Below are 27,127 nucleotides of genomic sequence, written 5' to 3'. Positions count from 1 at the left end.
CTTTTCTTATTCATTTAGAGATAATTAATCATTTTAGCAAGCTTTACATAAAACACACACACACACACACACAAATGCTTCTGAAGTCATTGTAAAGCAGGGAGCGAAGGGGTTCTTTGGAATGTGGCTCTGACTCTTTGTAATTTTGTCTTATCTGTTGTTCTATTTTTGCATTATATTTGGCATAAAATATAAAACTTATTTATTCCAAAAAAAATAATGGGTATTTTTGTGTATATCTTTGACGTTTTCAGGGATTAATTTTTTTTACTTTACAATGGAAAAGTGACATAAGACTCAATGTTGTCACAATTGAACAAGAGCGATTTCGATTTATTTTTGTCTCTACATCGAGCCGAAGATTTTAAGACCCAGTTTTATCAAAACCGCATAAACACGTTTTTTTTAGATTTTAGCTTTTATATTTGTTTTCTCTTGCTAAACACTGTGCTGTTTGGGACGGATTATATTAATATCCAATTTAATTATATCTAATAGCATTTAATGTCTAATAAATAAGTAATATCTAATATAAAAAAATCTTGTGTCTAATTGTATAAAAATGTCTCATATTTAAATGACTAATTTAATATCTAATCACTACTCAATAACGTGCCACACGTGCCACGGTGCCACAAGTATTACAGCTGTAGTACTCAAGTACTACAAATTTTTTTTAAAATTATCAATTACAACAGTTAAGTAAAAATTAGCTTGATAAGACTTAAAACACGGTTCAAGTTTGAGTCACGTTTCGAGTCGAATCACAACATTAGACCATTCGGGGAGACACATCAAGCTTGGGCTTGGTCCGACCAGAGTTGAACATGACTCAGGTCCGTTTCGAGCAGATTCAAAATTCAAGATCGTCCATATTGAGATTATCCTTCCTTAGAAGTTACTGCAAACGAATCCTTCCTGAAAATGCATGGTTTTTGAAAATAAAACCTTTAAAGTCAATGGAATGCCTTTGCATGCAAGGGGGGGGGGGTAGTCAGCACGCGATTCTCTGGGTTCAAACCTTTCCTCAAATTGGAGAGATTGGAAAATAAGATACTTTCTAGTTATTGCTAATAATTATTTCAGCTTCTCTCTTCATGGGCCGAAGCCTCTCTAAAACAGAATCCTGGTAATATCGCTGTTTTCAATCAATCAAAACAATTTTTTGTACGCACAGAAAATTTCCACACAAAAATTATGGGAAAAAAATAACCACATGAATCTTTGCAGGTATTCAGGTTAATCAATTAGCTACCTATTGCAATCAATTTTCCTTAAGGTTGGTATGCTTATGAACTCTCTTCCGTTGTGATTTTCAACATAGTCTGCAAATAATCCTTGAGCTTGCCTTACAATCTCTAATTTCTGACTATGGTCTATTGTTCTAAATGCTGTAGACTAAATTCTTGGGGGCTTCTAACTCCCAAGATAATTTCCAGGAAACTCCCTGTAAGGGTCATGGGCCCACCTCTCACAGTTTAAATTTTTTACATTATTCCAGTTTAAAAAAAAGTTCAACAAGTCCACAATTTATGCTAAAACATATTTGCGAAGAATGTGTCATGTCTCCTATGGCAGATACTTTGGACCAGATAATTTGGACCTTTCGATCACTCTGAATAATTCAATTTTTCTGAGTAACCCAATTAGTGGTTCTCGTTTCCCTAGATCTCAATTACTAACTCCAGAGGAGATGCGCTTTGTCTCATATGTCCACGTGAATTATACCTCTCACCGTACTTCCTCACCTCGACCCTCAAGAACTGTCTCCCAAATTTCGGACCCTGTACCCGGGTTAGACTTCAGACCCGCGTACGCCAAGCGCCCTTGTTTCTAAACCCTACTGAAGCCAACATTCTCCTTTTCGAACTGGATTCTAAATAATAACTATGTTGTGGGTTCTGTTTTAAAATAGATAAGTGGACTTTTGGTATTGTCGAAGCACCAGTATTCCAATATACGCGAAAATTAAATTTGTGCACTTGTCGATGCACCTGAACAGTCGCTGAAGGAATATTCGTCAACATTTCAGCAATTCCCAAACCGATAGATTAGGCATGATAACTGAGCATTACTTTAACGGTGGGATAATTTGGGGAAAAACGCTAAAAACAGGCAGGTTAAAAAAATACATGAAATATTGAGGAACTCATAAAATCCTTTAGGTTTTAAGATGAAGGATGGGCCCTAAGGTCATCCCCTGTATACGCGCATGTGTCAGCAGTGGCGCACTCAGAAAATAATTATAGGGAGGTCTGACCAGGGTCCCTGGACCAACCAACAGAAACCTTTAAAAAATTCCTTGGAAAAAAAAACGGTATTTTAAGGCATTACTTTAAGTTTATTTTTGCTCTTTGAATGCAAGTTTTGAACGGGGGCTAAGGAAAGAATGATAAAACCGAGAAGATTCAATAAGATTTAAAACCAAAATATAATTATTTTTATTCTTGGGGGGAGGGGGCTACAGCTCCTTTAGCCCCCCCCCCCCCCCTGGGTGCGTGGCTGTGTGTCTGAACAGAGTATAATACAGAGTATAATAGTGATTTAAGATCACCCTTGAAGAAAACAGGGCCAAGGATCACTTAATTTTTTGTCAGTATGTCAAGAAATCCGTTCCAGTAACATAGGTCCGAATGTTTGTATTTCTTTTTATTCTAATTCAACAAATAATCTCATTGCAAACATCTATGTTTCCAATTGACGTCTTTCTCTATTCAATTCAACAAACTTGTTCACCGGATTGATTTTCAATTTGCTAAATTCCTTTTGCATATGCCCCTTGGACTAGTAACTCTTTTTTGTCCCAAAAATTTAAACTCATCTTTCCTTCTATAATTATTGATAAAAGAGTGAAAGATTTTAAATCTTCCGCCAGTAAACTTAATCATGATTGGTCTTCTTTATTTTTATGATTTTTATTTATGATTTGGTTATGTTTTTTATGTTTTATGAATTATGTCTTATGTGTTTTCTATTATGATTGTGTATAAATTTTCTTCTCCTTCTCTTTTTTCCCCTAATGTTGTACTCTGTCATTTAGGGGATCTGCGCCCTTTTTGGTTTTGCCTGGTTATAAATAAATTGAATTGAATACCAATCTGCCTAAAAGTGATGTGATATGTGAAACTCAGAGAGGAAAGAAAATAACAAAATGAAAAATAAAATCAAAAAAGGTGAAAAGACGAGGATTTTGTCAGCCAGTGGTGAACACTTCGCTACTTCGCCACTGGCTGATAAAATCCTCGTTTTTCGCCTTTTTTTATTTTATTTTTCACTTTGTTATTTTCTTTCCTCCTCTCTGAGTTTCATTTGTCATGTATAGCCAGTGTGGTCTAAGAATGTATTGATATGATATGTTTCAGGATGGCAAGCTTGCGTGAGTGGATTATTCAATAGACTTGTACAGACTAAACGTTAAGATCCTAAAGATTTTCCAACACATTTTCTCTGAAGGCAATTAGAATAGTAATATTTGCAATTGCCAAGAATCCGTTGTGGCTCAGAACGACTTTTTGATTCAAGCAGTAGAGGTTGCAACTTGAAATCTCATTCTTTTTCTCATTTTAACCGTGCTTATTTTATTTCCATTTTATTTCCATATTTTATTTCCATTTTATTCGTTTCTTGCATTTTGCGACGCATGATTTATACAAGATTTTTTTTTCTAGGGATATTAGCCAGAGGTCGTTATGGAAGATGCAGGTCATCGATGCCGAAAAAGAATGTGGTTGATGTTTTCTTTGTTTTTTTGCTTTTCGGTTAGTAAACTTTTATTTTTAGATATTTTTTTGAGACATTTTAAGATTTATTAAAATTTAGATTTAAAAGCGTTAATATATTTTAAACAAAGTACATTTCAACTTGCGTCTTATTTTATTATGCAAAATGCTTAGACAAAGGCCACGTCTAATATTTCAAACTTATTTTTATAAATAAATTTCGAATTTATTTATATAAATATTTCAAGTTCATTTTATAATTTATTATAATGATTTCAAATTTAGAAATAATTCTAGTGGTTCAGCAAGAACTTTCTCAAAAATCCGAAGGGACTGGAAAGGTAATATAAGTAGCTAGTCGAAGTGAATTCGGCAAAGGCCACCTTGGCTCAGGGCCGTTCAAAGGGCCACATTCCGCGGTCAAAATCTTTTTCAAAAGGGGAGTGCATTAGTCATTTGGGTACTTACGTGTTATCCCGACCACACTCAAAAAAGTTTGATCTTTTTAAAACTGTTTATCCTGTGGAAACTCTCAGATAATCAGCTTAGCCTAAGTGAAATAAACTATTATGCAGGAATATTTAGTTAAATATTTAACATATAGAGTTAATTAGGTATTTAAAATAATGCGTTCTGGTGGCCTGCTTTCCATAATTTTCTGTTGTGGTTTCCATAATTTTGTTACTAAAGTATTATATTCTCATCATATTCAGGTAGATTTCATTATGATTAACCTAACTTCACTTCTTGATTGTCGTCGAGATAACACGTAGGTAGCGTCGTCTGCAAATTCACATTGAATTTGCGGGTGGGGGAAGGGATAAGATCTATTTTATCATGGGTACCAGGAACTGCGCTTGTTTTAAGACTTAGGCTATAATCGATAAACATTTCGTCTGAAATTCAGCACTTTCTTGTGCGGAAGACGTGCTATGTGCAAAACATTTCACTTGGCATCAGGTTTGCCAGATATGGTACATTTACGCGTATTGACCTTTCGAGGTGTTTCTATATTGGGTTTCTTAAATCATCACACTTCTCAAAAAGCTTTTTTTTTTAATTACAACTTTTCAGATTTTCGATCGAAAAATAACACCTTCGACGCATTTTTGCTTTTATGGCGGAGCTATTTTATGCCAGACATCGGGTATTCGGAAATGGAAATATATCGTATGGAAATAGGCATCGGGTATATCGTAACTCCTTAGTGCAGTAATTTTCCCGTCACTTTAAGGGTATTCGATACCTTAAAGGATCCCCCTATCAGCCTCTCGGCCATTATAAACGTTTTTAGTTTGTATGGCCACACTATTTAAAATTGATTGGACGATCTTGCCATAACCTGTTGAGCTTGGATAAGAGATCCAAATAAATGACAGAAAACTAAAAGCCGACCCAAAGAATAAGCTATATTGAACGTGAGGATAGTTTATTGCAGTACCCTCAATTGGAGCAAGGGAGAGGCCTGTCCTCCTAGACCATGAAAAACACCTTTCTTGGGGGTATTTTCATTGATAAATGCCGTTTTTGTATTTTTTCACCTTTCTTAAAAAAAGAAAAAACAGAAAAAACAACAGATGTCCCCCTCCCCTAGATATTGAAAATACATTCTGAGCCACTCCCCTAAGTTTTTTGAATTGATGCTACTGGCTTATTGTACTCAAATATAGTGTTCAGGAAAGAATTGTTGTTATCGTCAGGATATTAAATGTAAAATATAGAAGTTACACGAAATATATATTGCAAAATTAGAGCTAAAAGGGCGCAGGCAAAGAAGTGGAGCCTAAGCCAAAGCAAGATAAGGTACGAGCACAAGAGTAAAGGCTTTGCCAGAGGTGTAGGATCGTGTGTTAAAATCATTGATGGTATCAAAATTAAGCAAATATATTTCACATCACCGAAACCTTCATGAACTTGCCTCTACAGGCGTTATTGACACACACACAATTTAAGCCATCCAAAGTTTTAAATATCTGAACTTAACGGCCACGTCATTTTTTTTAACGGCGTACCTTCTGTTGAAACCATCAAAATCAGCTAACCGTATGGCATATTTGAAATGTTGATTGCTCATCCTGACCAACATTTTGAGATATGCGAGATCATGTTATATCATGCGAGATAATTGTAGCTAGAAATGGCGAAAAAAGCTGTTTGTTACACAAAACCAGATTTGTTGTAAGAGGAGCTCTCTCTTTTTTAAACGAGTTAATTATACTTAAAAAAAGCAATAAAGCAAAATAACAAGCAACCACCTTGTTTTGATTATAAAATAATTAATTATAAAATAAATCATATATATATACATATACATATATATATATATATATATATATATATATATATATATATATATATATATATATATATATATATATATATATATATATATATATATATATATATATATATATATATATATATATATATATATATATATATATATATATACATATATATATATATATATATATATATATATATATATATATATATATATATATATATATATATATATATATATATATATATATATATATATATATATTATAAATTATATATATGAATATATCATATATATACATATTCATAAATATAATTTATATAATAATTTATATAATTATATTTATTTTATAATAATTATTTTATAATCAAAACAATGTGGTTGCTTGTACCTATAAATTACCTATAAGTCATATATAAATAATAAAAAATAAAATTATATAAATTATTATAAGATATTGTTTTGATTTTAAACACTTATTATAAAATAAATATTTTAATTATAAATTTATCAAAGGCATTAATGTTATTTTTAGATTGTTATGTCTACTCCCCCCCCCTCATTAATTAAAAATACATGTGCAAAATATACATAGTGGACTGGACTCCGATACCCGAAAAGGAATGAGCTACCCCCTCCCCCTGATCTTCACCAATCTCACAGAGTGGACAAGTACGCTGAGGTATCTGAAGGGGCAAGCAGCCTACTCACAATCGGTTCCAAATCGTAACAGAAAGGACTGATAGAACCAAAAGGAGTTTTCACCAGCTTGCTCCAAACGATTGTTGATGAATGATTGATTGTTTGATTTTTTTACTCAAAAATTGATTGGTTCTTTTGTATAACGTTTTAAGCGAACAAAAAGAGTGAAAAATGTCTGAGTCACAGCAATTTCACAAGTAATCTCCCTGTTTCTCTGTGTTTTCACTCTGGTTAATCTAATTAGTTAATCTCATTAGTCTGGTTAATTTAATTTTTTTAATTTAATTTAAGAAGCTATAATAATTTTCGACAAACATAACAAGTCATGAAGTCATTTATTTTTCTCATATTCCCAGTATATTTGGACTTAACGGTCAGCAGCATAAGAAAATAGAGTACATAAATTTGTTTTTAATTTAATATTCGCTTGGTAAATAATTTCAATTTTACATCATGATGTCTAACGGAATTGATATATTGAATTAATTGATATAGTTTATACAATCTATGAATTTATTTAATATCTCGGTACCTGAGCAATCGGCGGCAAAAATGTAGAACAATTCTCATATTGGAAATGGGCTTGTTGGATAAATTGATCTTTTATTGAACTATGATTCATTTGATTACTTTATTAAATTGTATTATCTTTTCTCAGACTGTTGAAGGTCAGCAAGAGACATGGAAGCAAGAACGACCAGCGAACATGCCACGAATATCAAATCTAGAAGTTATGTGTGCTAAAAATCATATGGAAGTTCAGCTATCTTTCGATCGACCATTTAATGGTCTGGTGTTCTCCAAGGGTGCATTCGGTGCCGGCGAATGCTCTTATGTACAACCAAAATCTGCTCAACAAAGCTTCAGGTTTTCTATCTTGTACAATAGTTGTGGGACAAAACCTGACATGAACGGAAAGTTTTATGAGAATACAATAGTTGTACAATATGATGAAGAGCTGATCGAAGTGTGGGATGAAGCAAAGAGGTTAAGGTGCGAGTGGTATAATGACTATGAAAAAACAGCGACAAAGCCGCCGATGGTTATATCAGACTTAGAGGTTGTGGAATTAAACTTCCGAGGTAAGAATCTGTTTTTCCCATTTCTCCGGCAACTAATCATCAATATCTTTTTTTGAAAGGCTAAGTTGGGGTGCTACCATTTCGAACAACCGTCATAACATCCAACCCTCAGAACCACCAACCGTCACAACATCCAAAAAAATTTATAAGTTTATACAATAGTAATAAGTATGTAATAGTTTAGAAACAAATTTGAGCTATATATTTGCAGATCAGGGGGGTGGGGTACCCCCCCCCTAAACTCCAAAAAACTAAATTTTTAAAATTTTGGATGTTGTGACGGTTCGTGGTTCTGACAGATTTTTTTGTCGATGTTATGACGGATTTGGTGAATGTTATGACGTTGATGTCCTGACGGTCGGATGTTATGACGCCTTCCCGGCTAAGTTTTGGAATTCGTTAGATGGGGATTTTAAAAGTGGTTGTGGTGTAAATGAATTTAAAAGGCTTTTGGAAAATGGACTATTTTCTAAATATGATTTTAATGCTTGAGGTGATGGTATATCTAATTGATGAAATAAAATGATATTAAATCATGAATATTGGTATTTTTGCATTTTTATTTTGATTGATGTATGTCAAGAAAGGAGTTGAGTCTTGAGTGTTAAGTTAGTGGTAACAGGGCATGTAATATTCCAATTATGCTTTCTTTTTTTTAAACCCTTCTGAGTTTAATGCAAATTATTTTTTGGGGGGGAATGTGTTTGATTATCCCTCTTTCGTATCTTGCCGTGGCATTTGGAGGGAATGCGGTTGCGTTAAGCTTTTTGTCAATAGTTGGTGTTAAATAAATAAATAAACAAAATAATTTTGCATATAGAAAAAGAATTAGAAAGGCTATTGTCACATACTTCCATGTTAAAAAGGGTGCCTTATTTCTAGCAGTTTTTTTTCGTTAAGCATTTTGTAAGCCAAATACATTATTCCTTAAGCAAAATCCTTTGTCAAAAAGAGAAGCTAGACAATCTTGTATTTATTTACCTGTTGCTGTATTTATGTGATGTTCCAAGATCAAGTCTTGCCGCATCAAATGTTGCCCCTCCACAATACCTCACTCTTTATGGTAAAGTTGTTTTTAGAAGTTAAAAAAGGTTCTTATTCTAATTAAACGACCTAAGTGTTTCATGAGTCATTCTTAAGTAATTGGAACAACACAGCAAACTTTGGTGTAAAGAGCGAGGTACTGAGGAGGAATTATTACCCTCATATGCGTAATAATTTCTGTTCATTTTAAGTTTTAATATTGATCCTTATTTTCAGCTAAAAAGAAACTTATTTTTAAATTTAATAATAGGCAGCACAATAGTACTGCCTAAGCAAAGAGCGATGTGGGAACAGTGTTTTTTTTTAGACCAGTGCACTTTGTACAGAAGAAGTTGTAAAAACTTTAAAAGAGACTCATTTGATTGGAAAATGTAAGTTCTAGTGCCTTTTTTAATAGTAGAAAGTGATTGGAGGGCAGCCATCCCCCCCCCCCTTACGCCCATAATTTTCCAAAACACATCCAATCAAAATTTTGAGATAACGATTTTATTCAGTGTAGTTGAAAGGTCTAGTAATTATGTTTTTGAGGATGATACCCCCCCCCCCCTCCCAAAACTCTCAATGCGAGGGCTGTAAGTTATGCCCCGGGGCATATAAGGGTTTAATGGAAAGGGTGGTCGTAAAAACTTCGGAGGAAGGTCTTTGAGTTGAAAATTAGAAGTTCTAGTGCCTTTTTAAGAGTCAAACTGATCGGAAGCCAACTAGCCCCTCTACCTCATGTCCTATTTCCCCAAATGCATTCGATAACTATGTAATTCCACCAAAACCATTAATAAGCATACTTTGAATTTCTAATGTTTCCACATCAGAATCGAGTTTCTCCACTTTAATATTAAGTTTTTGAACAGAACGGATGGCCGGGCTTCTTCTTTTTCTTCTGTTCTTTTTTCTCTATTAATGTTTTTACCTAACTTTCCTTTTTTCGTATTTAATTCCTTGTTTCTTGATTCATCTGCATAGTTTTTACTAGCCCAAAAAGTATTACAACTTTGTTTTCCTTTTCATTTTAATTTTTTGTTTGATCGCATTCTTGTCGTCTTCTTGGTTTTTCATGTTACCTTTCTCAGATTTTTACCATATCTACAGTTTCTTCAATGTATTCCTGTTTTCTTTACATCCTTCAGTTTTTTCTTTCTTTATGAGCTTCAATTTTTCTTCCTCGTCTTTTGCTTAAACTTTCTCTTCAATATCGTTCAGCGGTATTTTGTCTTCTTCTTCCTTATCGCTACCCAGGGTTGCTGCCCGGTGAAAACAAAAATCACTATATTTTAGTGATTTTTAGTGATTTTCTTCAATAATCTACTGTTTTATGTGCTGTTTCAGTGTTTGGTTTGGTTTAGGCAATATAAGAAATCCCTAGAAATAGTGTCAAACCACTAGGGGTGGCAACCTTGTCAGTACCTAATTTCACCAAAACCATTGATGAATCATATGACGATACTGACAGATTGTCAAAATCTGGGGGTTTCAGCATCAGAAACGAGTTTCTCCATTTTAAAGTCAAGTTTTGGGACAAGAGCTGATGGCCTGGCTTCTTCTTTTTTCTTCTGTCTTCTTTTTCCTCTATTAATTTTTCGCTTAATTCTCCTTCTTTTCCCGTTTAATTTATTCCTTGCTTTTTTCTTCATCTTAGTTTGTTTTTACTAAACCTAAAGCTTCTTCAACTTTGCTTTCACTTTCAACATTAAATTTTTGCTCTACGGATTGCAATTTTTCTTCCTCTTCTTTTTGAAGTATCTCTAGTGACAGATTATCAATTCCTGGTGTTTCCACATCAGAAACGAGTTTTTACCACTTCAATATCAAGTTTTGGGACAAGAGCTGATGGCCTGGCTTCTTCTTTTTTCTTCTGTCTTCTTTTTCCTCTATTAATTTTTCGCTTAATTCTCCTTCTTTTCCCGTTTAATTTATTCCTTGCTTTTTTCTTCATCTTAGTTTGTTTTTACTAAACCTAAAGCTTCTTCAACTTTGCTTTCACTTTCAGCGTTAATTTTTTGCTCTACGGATTGCAATTTTTCTTCCTCTTCTTTTTGAAGTATCTCTAGTGACAGATTATCAATTCCTGGTGTTTCCACATCAGAAACGAGTTTTTGCCACTTCAATATCAAGTTTTGGGACCAGAGTAGATGGCCTGGCTTCTTCTTTTTTCTTCTGTCTTCTTTTTTCTGTATTGATCCTTTCCTGAATTTTGCTTTTTTCTCGTTTTTTTTTTTCCTCCTAATCCAATTACACAGCAGGAAAACCGTATTTTATTTTCAAATCTCTTGTATTCTTTAGGCTAGATTAATTAAAAACAAACTGCGGATCAAGACACTATTGCGTAAATTTAATTAAAAATTTAATTGATTAGTAATTTAATTTTAAATTTAATTAATAAATTTAACTAATCTTCCGTGCTGTTAAACAAGTTTATTGACTTTTTCAAAGTTTATTTTACCGTATATTACAAAAATAAACTTATATGAGGCTGAATCTACAAAATAAATTGATTTTTATTTACTATTAATTAAGGTTTGATTATTTTTAAAAAGCTTCTTATTGTTCTAATTAAACAACCCTTGTCTTTTTTAAACATTTTAGACAAAAAGACAAACTTTAACGTAAAGAGCAAGGTATTTAACAAGGAGGCAACCCCCTCAAAAACTTTCTTTTATTTAATTTTGGATCGTTTTTATTCAATAATTTTAAAAAATCTGGCTCCTCCTCTAGGAAAAGATCATCTAGGCTATTCAGCCGTGTTGAAAATTCACCCCGGACAATTACTATTAACATTTTGATATGTAAAATTGAGTCGGAAAGAGAAAATAAGACATATAACAAGAATTTTGTATAGGAGTTCTGGCAAATTCCCCCAGTGTAAAATTTCCCCTGAAAAATTCACCGCCCGGAAACTTTCTTCACAGTGAAGAATTTTCAACGTGGAAAATCCCCAAGGAGAAAATTCACCCCCCCCCTTCCCGAACAATGTATGCATACTTCCCAATAACAATACTGCGTAAACAATGGGTAGATTTCATAACTTAAAGACCTGTCTCCCGGAGCTGTGGGGAGTCATGTTATATTCCAGAACATAGGTATTGGACCTTTCAGCTGTTCTGAACAATATAGGTATCTCGAAATTTTTATCGAACAACTTTGGCGAGAAAACAGAGTTCGGGAAAGGAGCTAGATACCCTCCAATCTTTTCTTCGTCATTTAAAAGGACCCTAAAATTTTTAATTTGCGTTCGGTACGATCGCCCATGGAAAAAAAATAATTGAACACGTATCCTTGATATTTCTTTTCGCAAAATGTGTAAAATTCCATATTTTTAAAATTAGGAGCTTGAAACCTCTATAGTAGGCTCGGCTTCTCTGATGCGTTGAATCTGATGGTGTATTTTTCGTGAATATTCCTTGATTTTTAGGAGATGTTTCCATCCTTTTCGAAAATCTGGCAAATTTTCTCAGGCTCGTCACCTTACACGGGAAAAACTAAACTTAATGCATCTTTTGTATTTATAATCAGCATAATACGCCGATTCTTTCGACATATCTCGTGATATCAGTTTCCATTTTTAATAGTTTCAGTTACTATTGAGCCGCGTCGCTGCTTACTTGCAGTTCGTTACCACGACCAGTTCCACTATTATAAATTGAATTTAATCGACATTCACATACATCCGTATTTATACTAACTCCGTTATTCATAATTTGTTTTATCTTATAACTTATAAGATATCTTATAAAAAAATATTATAATAAATTATAATAAATATAATAAATTATATTTTATAATAAAACTCATATAATTTCACAAAGACTTTGTAATAGCCTAACACAATTTCATTAAACATAACATTAAGATACAAAAGATCAAATAGATGTTCCACAACTGATGAATCGGAAATTTCTTCTGTTTTTTTTTCTTTAGTTATTTTTTAAGGAATAATATAGTGTAATTTCGTGCTGTGGCTTTTCATTAATGGGTTTTCCCAACATAATATCTTCCACAAGAATGAGATATTCTATTTAGACCACTTTGTATTTCTGTTTGGAATTACATTTTTGAAATTTACTTTTTGGAATTTTCCAGAGTTTACTAAGGATCTCGTAGTTACTTTGGGTTTGAAAAAAGCTATAATATTTTGTGTTTTAATTCTTTTGTTAATTATTGGGATAAAGCTAAGACAAAAAGGTAAAGATCAGTAAGGTAAAGATCAAAGGTATCAATTTCGTTAATTTTTTTCAAATTCTCGCTGGTGTTCCAGTAATCATAATGGTTCATTCAGAGCAAAAAGACACTGGTTTCTAAATGGGATTTTAAATGGACAGTCGAAAATTTCTAAAAATCAAAATTAAACATTTTGGTTAAAATCCCGCAAGCCACCATTCACAAATAAGCCAAGGATTTCAATTCAGAAAAATGTGGGAGGTAAGGATTTTTTTGATTATTTTTAAAAGGGTACAAATCAATATATGATGGAAATTCTTGCTTAGAAAAAAAAAATGAAACACCAAAATCAGGATGTTTTTCAAATCTGTAGGGATAATTGAACAATCTCTCGACTGGTTTCCTGTGTTGAACATAATAAAGAAACAAGTTAATCATATTGATAAAACAGTGTTGTAGATAATTTCGGAGACCACACTGCCTTTCCATGACGATAAAATAAAAGTTCAAAGCCTGTCAGGGATTTTACATCAGATCATGGGGGTGGGGGTGTTCAAATGGATTTTTTCGGGGGGGGGGGGGGTACAAAAACTTAAAAAAACTTATTAAAAATTTGTTTATATTCATTTTTGTTACATTTTTACGAGTCAAACAAACATTTCGGTGGGAGGGGGGTTCAAATCCCCTAATCACATCCCCTGGATACGTTCTTAGGTCAAATATAAAAAAGTTGACAACATCGTGGCTGGTGAAAGACTATTGAGAGCCACATATATTAGTCTCATATTTTTTGCAGACTGCTTGAAGACTTTCCAGCTCCTAAGAAATCAATTTTATTTACTAAGTCTTGGGTTTAGTGCTAGTGTTTCATAATTATACAAATATATACTGCGAGTCAGTTGTTTTGAGCTAGTTTTGAGGGTGTACAGGGTGCAAGAACTGCGACGCTTCTCTTCGAACTTATAACTTAGTTTGAACTTTGAACTTACTCTTCACTTACATCAGAAAAACTCCTTTTTAAGTTAACAAGAATAGATACAGCTTTGACGTCAGTACAGTAAGATTAAAAAATTCATTTAAAGGGTTTTAAAAACCTGGCTAAGGTCCAAATCGGTTTCATTTTCTACCTTTGTCCTACCTGTCCTACCTGTGATTTTTGATCCCGTTATTCCGTGTTTTTTTTACGATATATTCAATGTAATTGAAAGTGAACTAGAATTTGAAAGTGAATTGCATCGTAATTGGAATTTTGTTTAATGTATGAAAATATCCTGTCATTCCTGGATCTTTCCCAATCGCTCAAGTAATTTGTTGTATTTGTAATAGAATCCAATTTTTTCTGATAGTTTGTTGTTAAACTTTCTCGGTTTTTTTTTCACAGTCCTGACCGGCATGTACACAGGATTTTCATTTTTCGAGGGAAGGCGACAATAATACAAAAATATTTAATAACTGAAATAAGTAATGCCCAGAACTTAAAGTAAAGTTTGAATTTTGAACGTGGAGATAAACATCGAGCACCCCCTCTCCCTGCGTGCTTCCCTGGATCTTGAAATCCCTTACAAATCCTATACAAGGCACCATCCATCGGTTTTGACTAATATCCCTCTAGAAAGGTGTTATGCAAATGAAATTTATGTTGTGGAAAGTGAAGTACTGTTAGAAAGTGAATTTTGACGTAATTGAAATTCTGATGAAAATATGAATATATTTACAGAATTTTGATGTGTTTCCAAATTTGTTTCAGTAATTTTCTATAAGTTTCCAAATAATTTAATATTCTTTATATTTCTCCATAAAAATTATGCCCGGGTGCCATCTTTGTTTAAAAATTTTTTATCTTTACTTACTAAAAAGTACTCCGAGAACTGAAAAAGCATCTGAAAAGGTGCTGAAAAGTATTTTGATTGCGCAAGAAAAGAATCCAAACGTAATGAACCCGAATTTTTGTACTATCAAAATGATTGATTTTTCTTTTTGATTTCTTAACCACAATTGGCGTGGTGGTTCCAAAATTCAATTCTTAGTAATATGATTAACTATTTATTATAATTTTAGCTTTAAATATATATATATATATATATATATATATATATATATATATATATATATATATATACATACATGTTATATATTTCCCTTCAATATTCAAGCACATCTATCTATATTTGAATTTACACTCTACAGTTTAAAGCACATCTGCTTGTGGCGTTGATAAATTAATAAGGCTGCAATTTATAACTGCTTGTGGCATTCAATTATTATGAATTCAAAAACTGAAGATCGTGCCTCATTTAATTTGTCGACGTTTATAGCCTATAAGAGAAGAGAATATTTGAAAAATATATAAAGTGACATTTCCTAAAAAACAAAAACAACAAATAATCGATAAAAAAAAAAATCTATTTTATTCAAGCCCTTCTATTAGTTTTCTATTTTTATCAAGTTTGTTTTGTCATTGTTTTCTGCTAAAGCAAGAAATATTTTAAAGTATTGTAGAAATCGTCTAGTCCTGGAAAATCTACAACAATAAAGTACAAAAGACAGTGAAAATAAGGTCTGTTTTTTTAATTGGTTTTGTAAAAACTTGCGCCACCATAAACATCTTAAAAAATTAGAAAAAATTTTGAAATTAAAGTTTTGATGAAAAAGACTTGCGCAAGCAGCCATGCAGGTTTTGGTAGTAGTGGGCGCAAAAAAAAAAAAAATGGATTAAAAAATTTGAAATTTTTGAAAAAAAAAATGAAAAAAAAATTTAAAAACATAATGTGGAAGAAAATCCAAGAAAGAAAAAAATTAATTATCTGCAAATGAATATCACCAAACAGCTTAAGAAGGTGTAGCTTTGCTTCAAAGGTGTAGTGGTTTTGGGGAATCAATAGATTGTTCAAATTTGAATATTTTCGAAGCGTCGTTGAATTTGAGTAACTAATCTTAATTATTTGCTTTCACGGTTTAACCTGGCAACACTGACAAATACGTAGTTCTGCCATTAAAACTTCATAATCTTGAAACAACCAAAAGAAAAATATAAACCAAAAGATGGGTCCATAGAGTAAAAATGTTTTATGTTGTTGTCCCTGATCAAGGGTGCATCCAGAACTTTTTCAGGGGAGGGGGGCTACAAAAAAAATTGAAAAACGCTTCAGAAATTTGTTTTATGCACCTTTGTTACGGTTTATGAATTTGACAAAAATTTAGGAGGGAATCAAACCTAGTACCTTCCCACTGGATACGGCCTTGTCCTTAGAAGTTTCGCCCATGTTTCCTGCCAAATTATTCACAATAAAATTGCCGGCAGATAACATGTAAGTCTGTCAAAATGGAATCAAATTTAAATCTGCATTTCATCTGCAATTTCATAATCCAACTGCATCCAAAATAAGCTTTGTCATATAAAAGGTTATAACGGCACAGAAGGAGGGGATGGGGATCCCCAGCAATATTTACCCGTAATACAATCTTCTTCACTTTCTCCTGCCCTTTGTTCCACTTTTTTCTTTATAAATTCATGTGCGCGGTCCTATAAGTTTTGTATAGATCGTCTTTATCTTAGAACTCACCCCTTCTTTCCCCACAAAAAATTATTTGTTCTCTCACCGCAAACAAATTCCTGCGCATGCGTTTGGTGTAAATGTGCATTAAGGCTACTTTTCAGACATCCAGATCTTCATATTCCTGCTACCTGCCCCTATGACCTTTTAACGAGTGAATATTTTGTTCTCTGGCTTCGTCAATTTCGAGGCAAAGTCATTATTATCTATAAAGAGAGTCACGAACTACTCTTTGAATGAGAGGCGTGGAAAAAAGGAAGTATAATTAATATTCTTTAAATTTATCTTGTCCCGTTACTAATCCGAGCCTTGCGGTCGAACATATTTATAAAAGTAATCAAGTAATTTCGTTGTACATACTCTGCAACGCAACATACGCCCAATACTTCACTAAAACGATGTCAAGGGAAGAGGGTCATATTGGACCTTTCCCCCTCTCTTGACATTCCTCCCTCTCTTGCTAAATCAGAGTTAAATACAAAAGAAAAATTATGTACTGTTAGAATCAGTATGAAACGTTAAAAGTAAAAAAGACTAGTCAAACCTTTGCCTCTTCCCCCACCAGAATTTATATTTTTGCCTCCCCCCTCCTCAGTAAATGATCGGTGAATGTCCATGCAACTGTTTGTTAGTTCGAAGCAAAGACTTTAGAATACCATTACACCCCTGACGCTTTTTAAAGGATTTCCACTCGTCTTTTATTTTGTGAGGGGCTAACACTTTATATGACAGTTTTATATGACATTTTTAATAGTTTAAATTACTGCTATAAACGCCTGTTACTGTTATAACTAAGAACCGGGTTATGTTTATGACTCAATAGTGATACCCGACGCAGCTAAAATTCTATTCTCGAACGTTTGTAAATTCCCAAACTTTCTACCTATGGAAAATCTACATCGTCCCGTACTTCTTAATGTAACTTTGAAGAAAATTAGATTCTTAGGATATGAGTTCTTTGGCAAGAATTCTCAGGGTTCAATTGAGCCTTGAAGTGAACAAATATAAGATGAACTGATACCCCGAATAAACCAAAGACTGGTACCCCCAAATAGCTAAAATTCTACCCAAAAAGACTCGGAAATTCCCTGACTTTCTACCCACGAGAAATCTAAATCGTCTCATACTTCTTGATGTAACTTTAAGGAGCCTTGTTGAGGTCTTGTTGAGCCATATGAAGTCTTTTGTTTTGGACTGCTTAGAGTTCATTTGAAGCTTGAAGTGAAGCAATCAAAAAATTAACTTTAAAGGATTCTTGATGACTAAAGTGGAGTGTCTGAAAAGGTGCCTTTCATGGGATCCTGCACTTTAAGTTGTGATTGTGTGAGAATAAGTGGGTATATCACACTTATTTTATTTTCAATTTTTAAGATTAGGCTTCAAGAGACGCTACTCAAAGCTATGCCTCTAGTCTTGGGGACTTTTGCTGTGGCAACCGTTCTTTTCTTTCATTTATATGTTAATCATACCGTAAAGCCTCTAGGAGAATATGCTGCTACGGCTTCAAGGTGCCGTTACCTAAAGTTATGCTTCTAGTCAAGGCAACTTTTGCCATTGCAACCGTTTTTTCTGTTATTTATATGTTTATTAAACCTTCCCTTGAAGCATCTAAGAGAGTATTCTTTTGGGATAACTTATGCTGGAAGAAGCTTCTACACAGTGACGGCATGTCGGCATAATGACGGCATAGTGACGGAAGCTTCTACATAGTGACGGCTCTAAATGACGTGTTCCTTGTGGGGAATTCTCTGTTAAAGGTAGTCAGGACCAAAGCACTACAGTAAGTGAATCCCAATGGATTAGGTCTGCCAGAGGTGAGCTTAGACAGATCTTGCGCTAGAGGATAGTACATCTGTGTATGAAGCACTCAAAGAGACGTCATATTCAAACACCCCTGTCACGGTTAAAGGGTTCTGGTAACATATTTATTAGACGGTGTCGCTTTTATATGGTATTAGGTAGACTCCATTTACTTTAACGCTCGTAGGCACGTACACAGAGAGGGGGAGGTTCTGGTTCCAATTCACCACAACCACAAATTTTAAGTTCAAAAAATGAATCCATACGTGGTTGCACCAATATTATGGAGGGAAGAGGGAGAGGAAAGAGGGAGAAGAGGCTTTCTGATCGTTTTTCAAAAAAATGCCGGTAAACCACGCTCTCCCTTCACGAAAAATTTCCTCCCCTAACGGGAAACTTCTTCCCACGTAAGATACCCCCCTCCATAAAATACCCTCCTGACAATTCCATCCTCGCTGAAAAAAATATTATACGTAAACAAAAAGTACAAAAAAAAAAAATAAACACGCATCCGTAATCTTTCTTCTGGCAAAAAAAAAAGCAAAATTCCACATTTTTGTACATAGGAGCTGAATCTGATGGCCTGATATCATTAAGATCCCTTGGCGTTTTGAGTGTGTTTCTCCCCTTTTCCAAAAATTAAGGAAATTTTCTCAGACTCCTAACTTTTGGTGGGTAGCATTAAACTTGATGAATTTTATGTATTTTAAATCAGCACCCAAATTTGATTCTTTTGATGTATCTATTGTTATTAAGACTGTTTCTTAGAGTTTCGGTTACTATTGATCCGGTTCGTTCCTTACTTACGATTGGTTATCACGAACTGGTTGATTCATTGCTTATAGTATCATCTATCATGATAGGCTACATGTATAGCCTTAGATCCGATCCATTTTTTTTTCGGTTGCTTTATTTTTGAGCTATAAAGGTGATCGCCACCCTTTGAACCGAAGGGTCACTCACTCGTCGCCACCTCAGGTACATTTAAGAGCACCGCTTGTTCCATTATACGTGCCCCACCTCCTCTCCCCTTGTTACTTTGCGCTACGCATGGCAAAATTCACTTCAGGAGTGGCACACTTCCATCAAGCGTTGTGGGTGCCAACATGTACACACGATTTCCGAAGATTGGCAACCCCTCACATTTAACCCAATTACTAGCAAAGGTTTATTGGTATTTTATGGTAAAATATAACGGTTGATTCCTTGATGAAAGTATTTTCTAGTCCTTGCTACTACTAATAAAATATATAATTAATTAGCATATTCGTATAAAAGTTGTATTTCCGGCTTATAGTCGTGACCTATTAAAGTATGGTATGTATACATTGTGATTTATTACCTTGGTGATATTCCAAATAGAAACTTTAATCCTAAAGTGCCAATACTAGTTTTTCGAGATACAACTTCAATTCGCGTTTTTCCAGATTTTCCATATTAGTTTTCCAGATCCGTTTTTCCAGATTAGTTTTTTCCAGATAGTGGCTCCAATTCGTGAAAATGTATGGGATAGGGCAAAGATTTGTTTTATTAAAACTAAAAACAAAGGCATTTTCATAAATTTGGGAGGATTTTAATGAGAGTTCCACAAAAGCTATTTTCCAAAATCTAGGGGGGTGGCTACCCCCTCTCGAACAGCATATGAGAAGTGCTTTACATAGAAATTGCAAGAAACTACGGTTTAAGTCAAAATCAACCATGTCACCCTATTAGGCGTAAAAGGCACCCTATCAATTCCCCCAAATATATATTCTGAATGAAAACTTGATAGCCAAAAAGGTCCGAACTTTTTTGAGGAGGAATCTTAAAAGTCCTTAAACTGTAGTTACGCCGCAGGCAGAATCTTTCAAAAAGATTCGCTTTCAAAATACTCTTATTTGGTGAATTCATTGTGCAGCGTCCTAAAAAAAAATGCCCAAATGCAGATGTGTATAGGACTTTAGGCATTCACAATGAAACTTTACTAGTAAGAAGATTACTAAATAAGGAGCTAGGGCTAGTTCCAGCTAATCAGAATTTTTAGTCAATCAGAAAAATCTGTGAAAAATCTGAATGGCTTAGATTCTCTGCATTAGTTAAATTTCATTGTAAATGAGTCTTTAGAAAATCCGTTATCTGCGGTATAAGCAAGGTTGCCACCCCTAGTGATATTTTTACATTACCAAAATTAAAAAATTAAAAAATTTGCACATAAATCACTAGATTATTGAAAAAAGCCACTAAATCAACCAGAAATCACTAAAATCTAGTGATTTTTTTGTCACAGGGTGGCAACCCTGGGTATAAGTGTACGTTAGCTGGACTTAGCATTATAGTAAACAGTAAGAACAAGGGATAGTATCCATAAGGTAAAACCGGGTTTCAAAACAAGCAGAATCTAACCCCTTATGGAATGGGTCAAGTTGCAAATTATAAGGATCGCCATTTACATTTTTAGAAGAAGTATCTTTAAACTCCCATTGAAAACTTTCTATACCACCGTGCACGAATTGAAATTTCATCTTCTTTGTTTGTAGGTTTGGGCTGAGTTTTGCCGCAAAAAAAGCAACTTGTATTTTGGTTCATTTAGCTAATTGGAATTAATTGTAACTACTTATTGAATAAGGGCAGCTACTGCACTCTATTGAGCGCAGTTCTGGTAGATACAGGGGCGGATCCAGTATTATCTTAGGGGGGCGCAAAATAGGATGATCCAATAAAAAAAAATTAGGGGGAGGGCGCAAAATAGGTTGATCCGATAAACTTGCGTTAGGAACAAGTTTAATTAACGCAAACTTGAGTTAATTAAGTAAATTACACTAATTTAGACTATACTAGGGGGCGCCCCCTCCCCCTGGATCCACCATTGGGTATATAATCATACAAAGAATTTTTAATAAAAAAGTCTGTGGTAAATATAATAGGTAAGGAGTGACTCGTGCTAATAAATTAGTAACCTAAACTCTAATAAAATAAGTTTACAATATATGCATAAAAAAATTGGTTTTCATGGTAACTCTAAATATATCCATTAATCATAAAGCCACCCACCAAAATATACAAGCCTGAGAAATTCTGCCCAATTTCAAAAGAGGAGGTTTACACCCCCAAAAAGTGGAGTGACATTGATGAAAATTACACCTTCAGATTCAGTATATCAGCGAGCTCTACTACAGAGCCTCAAACTCTTATCTACAAACCTGTCCAATTTTGTATTTTTTTTTCAAGACGGATGTTTGTTCAAATTTGTATGTTCATTTTGTTTTCGGGAGCCGGTGCTCATTCCTACCTCCCCGGAAAATACTCCCCTTCCCCGTGGCTGGTTGGTCTCCAATCACTTTCAACCTATAAAAAAAGACCAGAACTCCCAATTTCTGATGTAATGAGCACCCTCCATGTGCCCAAGTTTCTGCGACCATGAGGCGTAGGTGGGGATGATGGAGGGGTAGTCCCCCTCCTACATGGAATAAATTCTGCTCATTTTGGGGTTTAATGTTACTCTTTACATTCATAATAACAGCCTAGACCAGAAATATTCCTAGAAATCATGAGGGATTAAATGCCAATTTCAGATTTTGATGTGTTTTTGAAGGTTTTCCTGTCCCCTCCCCAAAAAAACACCTCTTGGATACGGCCCTAGGGACTATATATAAATTATACCTCCACACTCTCCTCGTCTCTCCCTTAGAATTAATTCTGTATTTATCTGAAGGCTCAATAAAAGTTGGGATGCTTTGGTATTAAAACGCACACTTTCAAAGGTGCCAAACGAGGGGCAACCTCGAGCCGAACCAGGAAGGGGCTAAAGGACTGAGAGCTAAGGAGTGTAGAGCTTTGCTATAAGTGTTAGGAGGCTGTTTAAGAAAAAAAGGATAATTAGACATCCAAATAACTGGGCAAAAAATATACATAAATCAAGAGTGCGTCCAGGAGTTTTGTTTGGTGGTGAGGGGGGGCGAACAAACACATCTTAAAAATGCATCAAAAATTTGTTTATATGCATTTTTGTTAGATTTTTACGAGTTGAACTTTTTTTTTAGGGAATTCAAGCCTAGAAACCCTCCCGCCCTGGATATAGCCTTGCGTAAAGCTGAAAGCTGACAGGCATGTCGTGTTAGAAAAAAAATAGGTGAATTTAACGTTACTTGAAGAAGCCAAAAAAAAAAAAAAAAAAAAAAAAAAAAAAAAAAAAAAAAAACAACTGACAGACAATTGATGATAGCCCTAGGTTACGGTACCGACAGTATTTGTCAATACCCAAAGATTACATCCTATTGACCCAAATTGGCAATCATTTCCGTTTATTTTGGTCTTAGCCATTTAGCAACCATTTAAGTTTAATCATGCTATCGGTGGCACTTCTCCAATAAACAAAAAAGTTAATCAATCTGCTAATAACATATAATTGCACCAAGTATCAAAGCAAAAAATGAGGAAATTCATGATCGATTCAATCAAGCTCTGACATTTATGTAACCAGGAAAGTGTCGTGGCCTAGCCACTGAAATCTAACGAGTTTTATAATTCATAAAACAATATATATATATATATATATATATATATATATATATATATATATATATATATATATATATATATATATATATATATATATATATATATATATATATATATATATATATATATATATATTATTTTCAATATATTTTCAAATAGGGTGAGTTTTTAAGGGGAGGAGAAATTCTTAAAGCAGGGTGTATTTTCTGTAGGAGGAAATTTCCAAGGGGGGATTTTCCTTGAATTTTCTTTCTGTTGAGATTGCAGCAACACGCGATGGGTAAGCTAGTGATTCATAAAACAGTTCCCTATTTTACGTTTTATGTCAGGGGCGGATCCAGGATTTCCTTAGGGGGGGGGGCGCACAATAGGTTGATTCGATAAACTTGCGTTAGGAGTAAGTTTAATTAACGCAATCTTGCGTTAATTATGTAAATTACACTACCTTAGACTACGTTAAGGGGGGCGCACGTCCCCCTCGCCCCCTGGATCCGCCACTGGTCTATGTAGTTCCTATTTTAGCTCTCTATGTACTATGCTTTTACTGTCTGTTACAACAAATAAGCCCCCCCCCCCGTACGTCCTGTAAAAAACTGTCTGTGTTCCTAACTTGTTAAGGTAAGTAGTGATTTGTGCGATTTTTTGGGTGGGGAGGGGCTATCATGTACATATGCAGAAATTCTTTAAAGAGACAAAATATTTGATAATTTGCATGAAAAGCATTCAGAAATTTGGGAAAATTTAGGATTTTGGGGGAGGGGGATTTACCGTATCTAGTGGGGCGGGTAGTGTTGCTGCGTTTGACCTCCCTCTCCTGAAATTTGTGTCTAACTCGTAAAAAAGTAACAAAAATGGATATAAGCAAATTTTTGATGCGTTTTGGCAAAGATGACCCTCAGTTTTTTCATGAATATGCAAGAAACTTTAAAATCGAGGGTTTATTTTTTTAATTTTTAGGCAGAAACTACATTTTTTTGTATCCTTTTTTTTACTTCTACTTTAATTTTTTGCACAAAACTAAAAGGTCATTTTTTTCAATGAAAATTTCAAAAATATATTTTTTTAAATGTGTATGTGTGTGGAGGGTTGGGTTGGGGTGGGTAAGTTCACGCTGACACCCCCCCCCCCCCCGAATAGGCACCCTTGACCGTAGGCACTGTGCTTTTTTACAGTGATTGCTCCAACGAACGATTAACTTAATTGTTATTTCTGTATTATCCCGAACACACTCAAGAAGTTTGCTCTGTAAACCGGTTTGACTGTCTGCAATCGGTTATAATTAGCTTAGTCTTAGTGGGGAAAACTATGATGCAGTGATATTTTAATTAGACATTTAATATGTAGATGTGGCTAGGATAGGTATTTAATATAATTAATTAAAAATCCTTTTTCCACAAAATAAGTTTTTCAAAGAAAAGTAAAGAACTCCATTCAACAAAAAATGAGCAAAAATAAAATCAAATAATCTACCAAGCGTGAAACTACCACAAATCAGCATCGATAAATAAATGAAACCAAAAAAGAACAGAAATTACAATAAATAACCGAGTCAAACTCAAAATGAGCAAAAATTAAACAGAAGTTGGGCTCAAAGCCCCTATGTCTTCCCAAGGCCAGAACATAATTTGCACTTTACTGAAAAAAAATATAAATGTTTTTACTTGTATAACTTTAATAAATCAAACAATATTAACATTTTGATTACTAAGTATCAGTATTTGTATATTAAACTGACAATACAGATTCATTCGTATTTTTTCAGTAAAGTGCAAATTTTGTTCTGGCCTTGGGAAGGCATAAGGTTTTTGAGCCCAACTTCTGTTAATTTCTGCTCGTTTTGAGTTTGACTCGATTATTTATTGTAATTTCTGTTCGTTTTGGGTTTCATTTATTTATCGATACCGATTTGTGGTAGTTTCACGCTTGAAAGATTATTTTATTTTATGTTTGTTCATTATTTGTTTAATGGAATTTCTTTACTTTTTTTTGAAAAATATTTTTTGTTGAAAAAGATTATTAAATTAATTTCTGTTCGTTTTATATTGATATAGTCGTTTCAGAGAAAAAGAAAATAATACCTCAATTCTTTTCGTTTTCTTAAGAATTTATAGTTTGGCCTGCTATTTGCATGCTGGAGAATGCCTTATTGGGAATTAGTATTAACACAGTGCATTTTGATTTAATCTTAAGGCAATATTTAGTTTTTAAACATGATGGGCAAATGAGAGGATGGGCGTGGAAGGGGGATTAGTTGCCCTCCAATCACTTTCGACTATTAAACAGGACATCAGATCTTTCTATTTTCAATCAAATGAGCCCTTTTCGAAGTTCCCACGATAACTCCTTCGATACGAAATGCCCTGGTCTAAACAACAACAACAACAACAAAAAATAATACGTTATACCCACATCAATCTTTACTATAAAAATATTAAGCCTTCCAATCACTTTCGACTATTAAAAAGGACACTAGGAATTTCGATTTCCAATCGAGTGAGCCATTTTGAAACGACAACACTTTCTATAAGCACCTTATATGCCCCCAGGGCATAATGTACAACCCTTACCCTAAGGGCTGTTAAGGTGGTTGTCATCCTCCAATACCTAATTTCCAGAACTTTCAACTACGTTAAACAAAATGGCTATCTCAAAATTTGTATTGGATGTGTTTTGGGAAATGGTGGGCGTGAGAGGGGCGTTAGTCACTCCCCAATCACTTTCAACTATTAAAATGGCACTAGTCCTTTCAATTTCCAATCAAAGGAGCCCTTTTGAAGTTTCTACGACAACACTGTCAACAAAAACCTTATATGCTCCTAGGCCATAACTTATAACCCTTGCCCTGAGGGCTGGGGGCTCAAATCACTTTCGACTATTAAAAAAGGCACTAGCCCTTTGAATTTCCAATCGAACGAGCCCTTTTTCATGTTTCTACGGCAAAGATTTAAATAAAAAACCTTATATGCCCCCAGGGCATAATTTATAACCCTTGCCCCGAAGACTGTGGGGGAATATCCTGCTCAAAGGTATAATTTCCTGAACTTTAAACTGTGTGGAACAAAATGGCTATCTCAAATTTTGATTGGATTTGTTTGGGGAAATGGTGGGCGTGGAAGGGGTGTTAGTTGCCTTCCAATCACTTTCGACTATTAAAAAGGGCACTAGCCATTTACATTTCCAATCGAATGAGCCCTATTTGAAGTTTCTACGACAACGCGTTCAATGAAAACCGTATATGCCCCCAGGGCATAACTTACAACCCTTGCCCTGAGGGCTGTGGGTGGTCTGTCATCCTCAAAGACCTAATTTCCAAAACTTAAAACTATGTTGAATAAAATTGCTATCTCAAATGTGTTTGGGGAAATGGTGGGCGGGAGAGGGTGGTTAGTTGCCTTCCAATCACTTTAGACTATTAAAAAGGGCACTAATACTTTGAATTCTCAATCGAATGAGCCTTTTTTAAAGTTTCTACGACAACGCCTTCTATAAAAACCTTATATGTCCCCAGGGCATGTCTTACAACCCTTGCCCTGAGGGCTGTGGGGGAGTGTCCTCCTCAAAAACATAATTTCTATTTGGAAATCAACTACGCTGAGCAAAATGGCTATTTCAGAATTTTCGTTGGATGTGTTTTGGGAAATGGTGGGTGTGGAAGGGGTGTTAGTTGCCTTCCGATGACTTTCGACTATTAAGAAGGGCACAAGCCACTCAAATTTCCAATTGAATTGAGTCCTTTTCGAAGTTTCTACGACAGCTTCTTCGATACAAAGTGTCCTGGTCTAAAGAAAAAAAAATACACTGTGCCAACATCGTTCTTATATGCCCCCAGGGCATAACTTAAAACCTTTGCCATGAGGGTTGTGGGGGAGTGTTCTCCTCAAAAACATGTTTTCTATCTAGAAATCAACTACACTGAACAAAATAGCTATCTCAAAATTTTGTTTGGATGTGTTTGGGGGAATGCTGGGCGGGGGGGGGGCTAGTTGCCCTCCAATCACTTTCGACTATTAAAAAGGGAACTAGCCACTCCAATTTTCAATCGAATGATCCCTTTTCGAAGCTGCTATGACAACTCCTTCGACAAGAAGTGCCCTGCATGGAAAAAGAAAAAACAAAAAAATAATAATATATTGTGCCAACATCGTTCTTTGCTTAGGCAGCGCGATTGCGCTGTCTATAATACGTTCTGGGCGGCATCTATTCATAATTATCTGTTTTAGTTTCTGTAATTTTGTTACTAAGTCTTATATTTTCATCATATTTTGGTATATTTCTTTATGACTAACATAACTT

General features: G+C 34.3%; 1 protein-coding gene across 1 annotated transcript in view; it reads left to right on the top strand.

The window, feature by feature from the left end:
• LOC148941236 (uncharacterized) overlaps positions 1-27,127 on the top strand; it is an 83,574-nt gene that overhangs the window by 21,562 nt on the left and 34,885 nt on the right. The window contains exons 2-3 of the mRNA XM_089104509.1: positions 3,669-3,758; positions 7,364-7,787. Coding sequence (XP_088960635.1) covers positions 3,690-3,758; positions 7,364-7,787 — 493 coding nt within the window. The 5' untranslated portion in view covers positions 3,669-3,689. The remainder of the gene's footprint in view (positions 1-3,668; positions 3,759-7,363; positions 7,788-27,127) is intronic.

The sequence above is a fragment of the Artemia sp. Qi Xiang Cuo genome, chromosome 18 (assembly GCF_049724085.1).
Source record: "Artemia sp. Qi Xiang Cuo chromosome 18, ASM4972408v1, whole genome shotgun sequence".
NCBI lineage: Eukaryota > Metazoa > Arthropoda > Branchiopoda > Anostraca > Artemiidae > Artemia > Artemia sp. Qi Xiang Cuo.
Note: the sequence above shows the minus strand (reverse complement) of the source record. Positions and strands in the feature narration are given on the sequence as shown.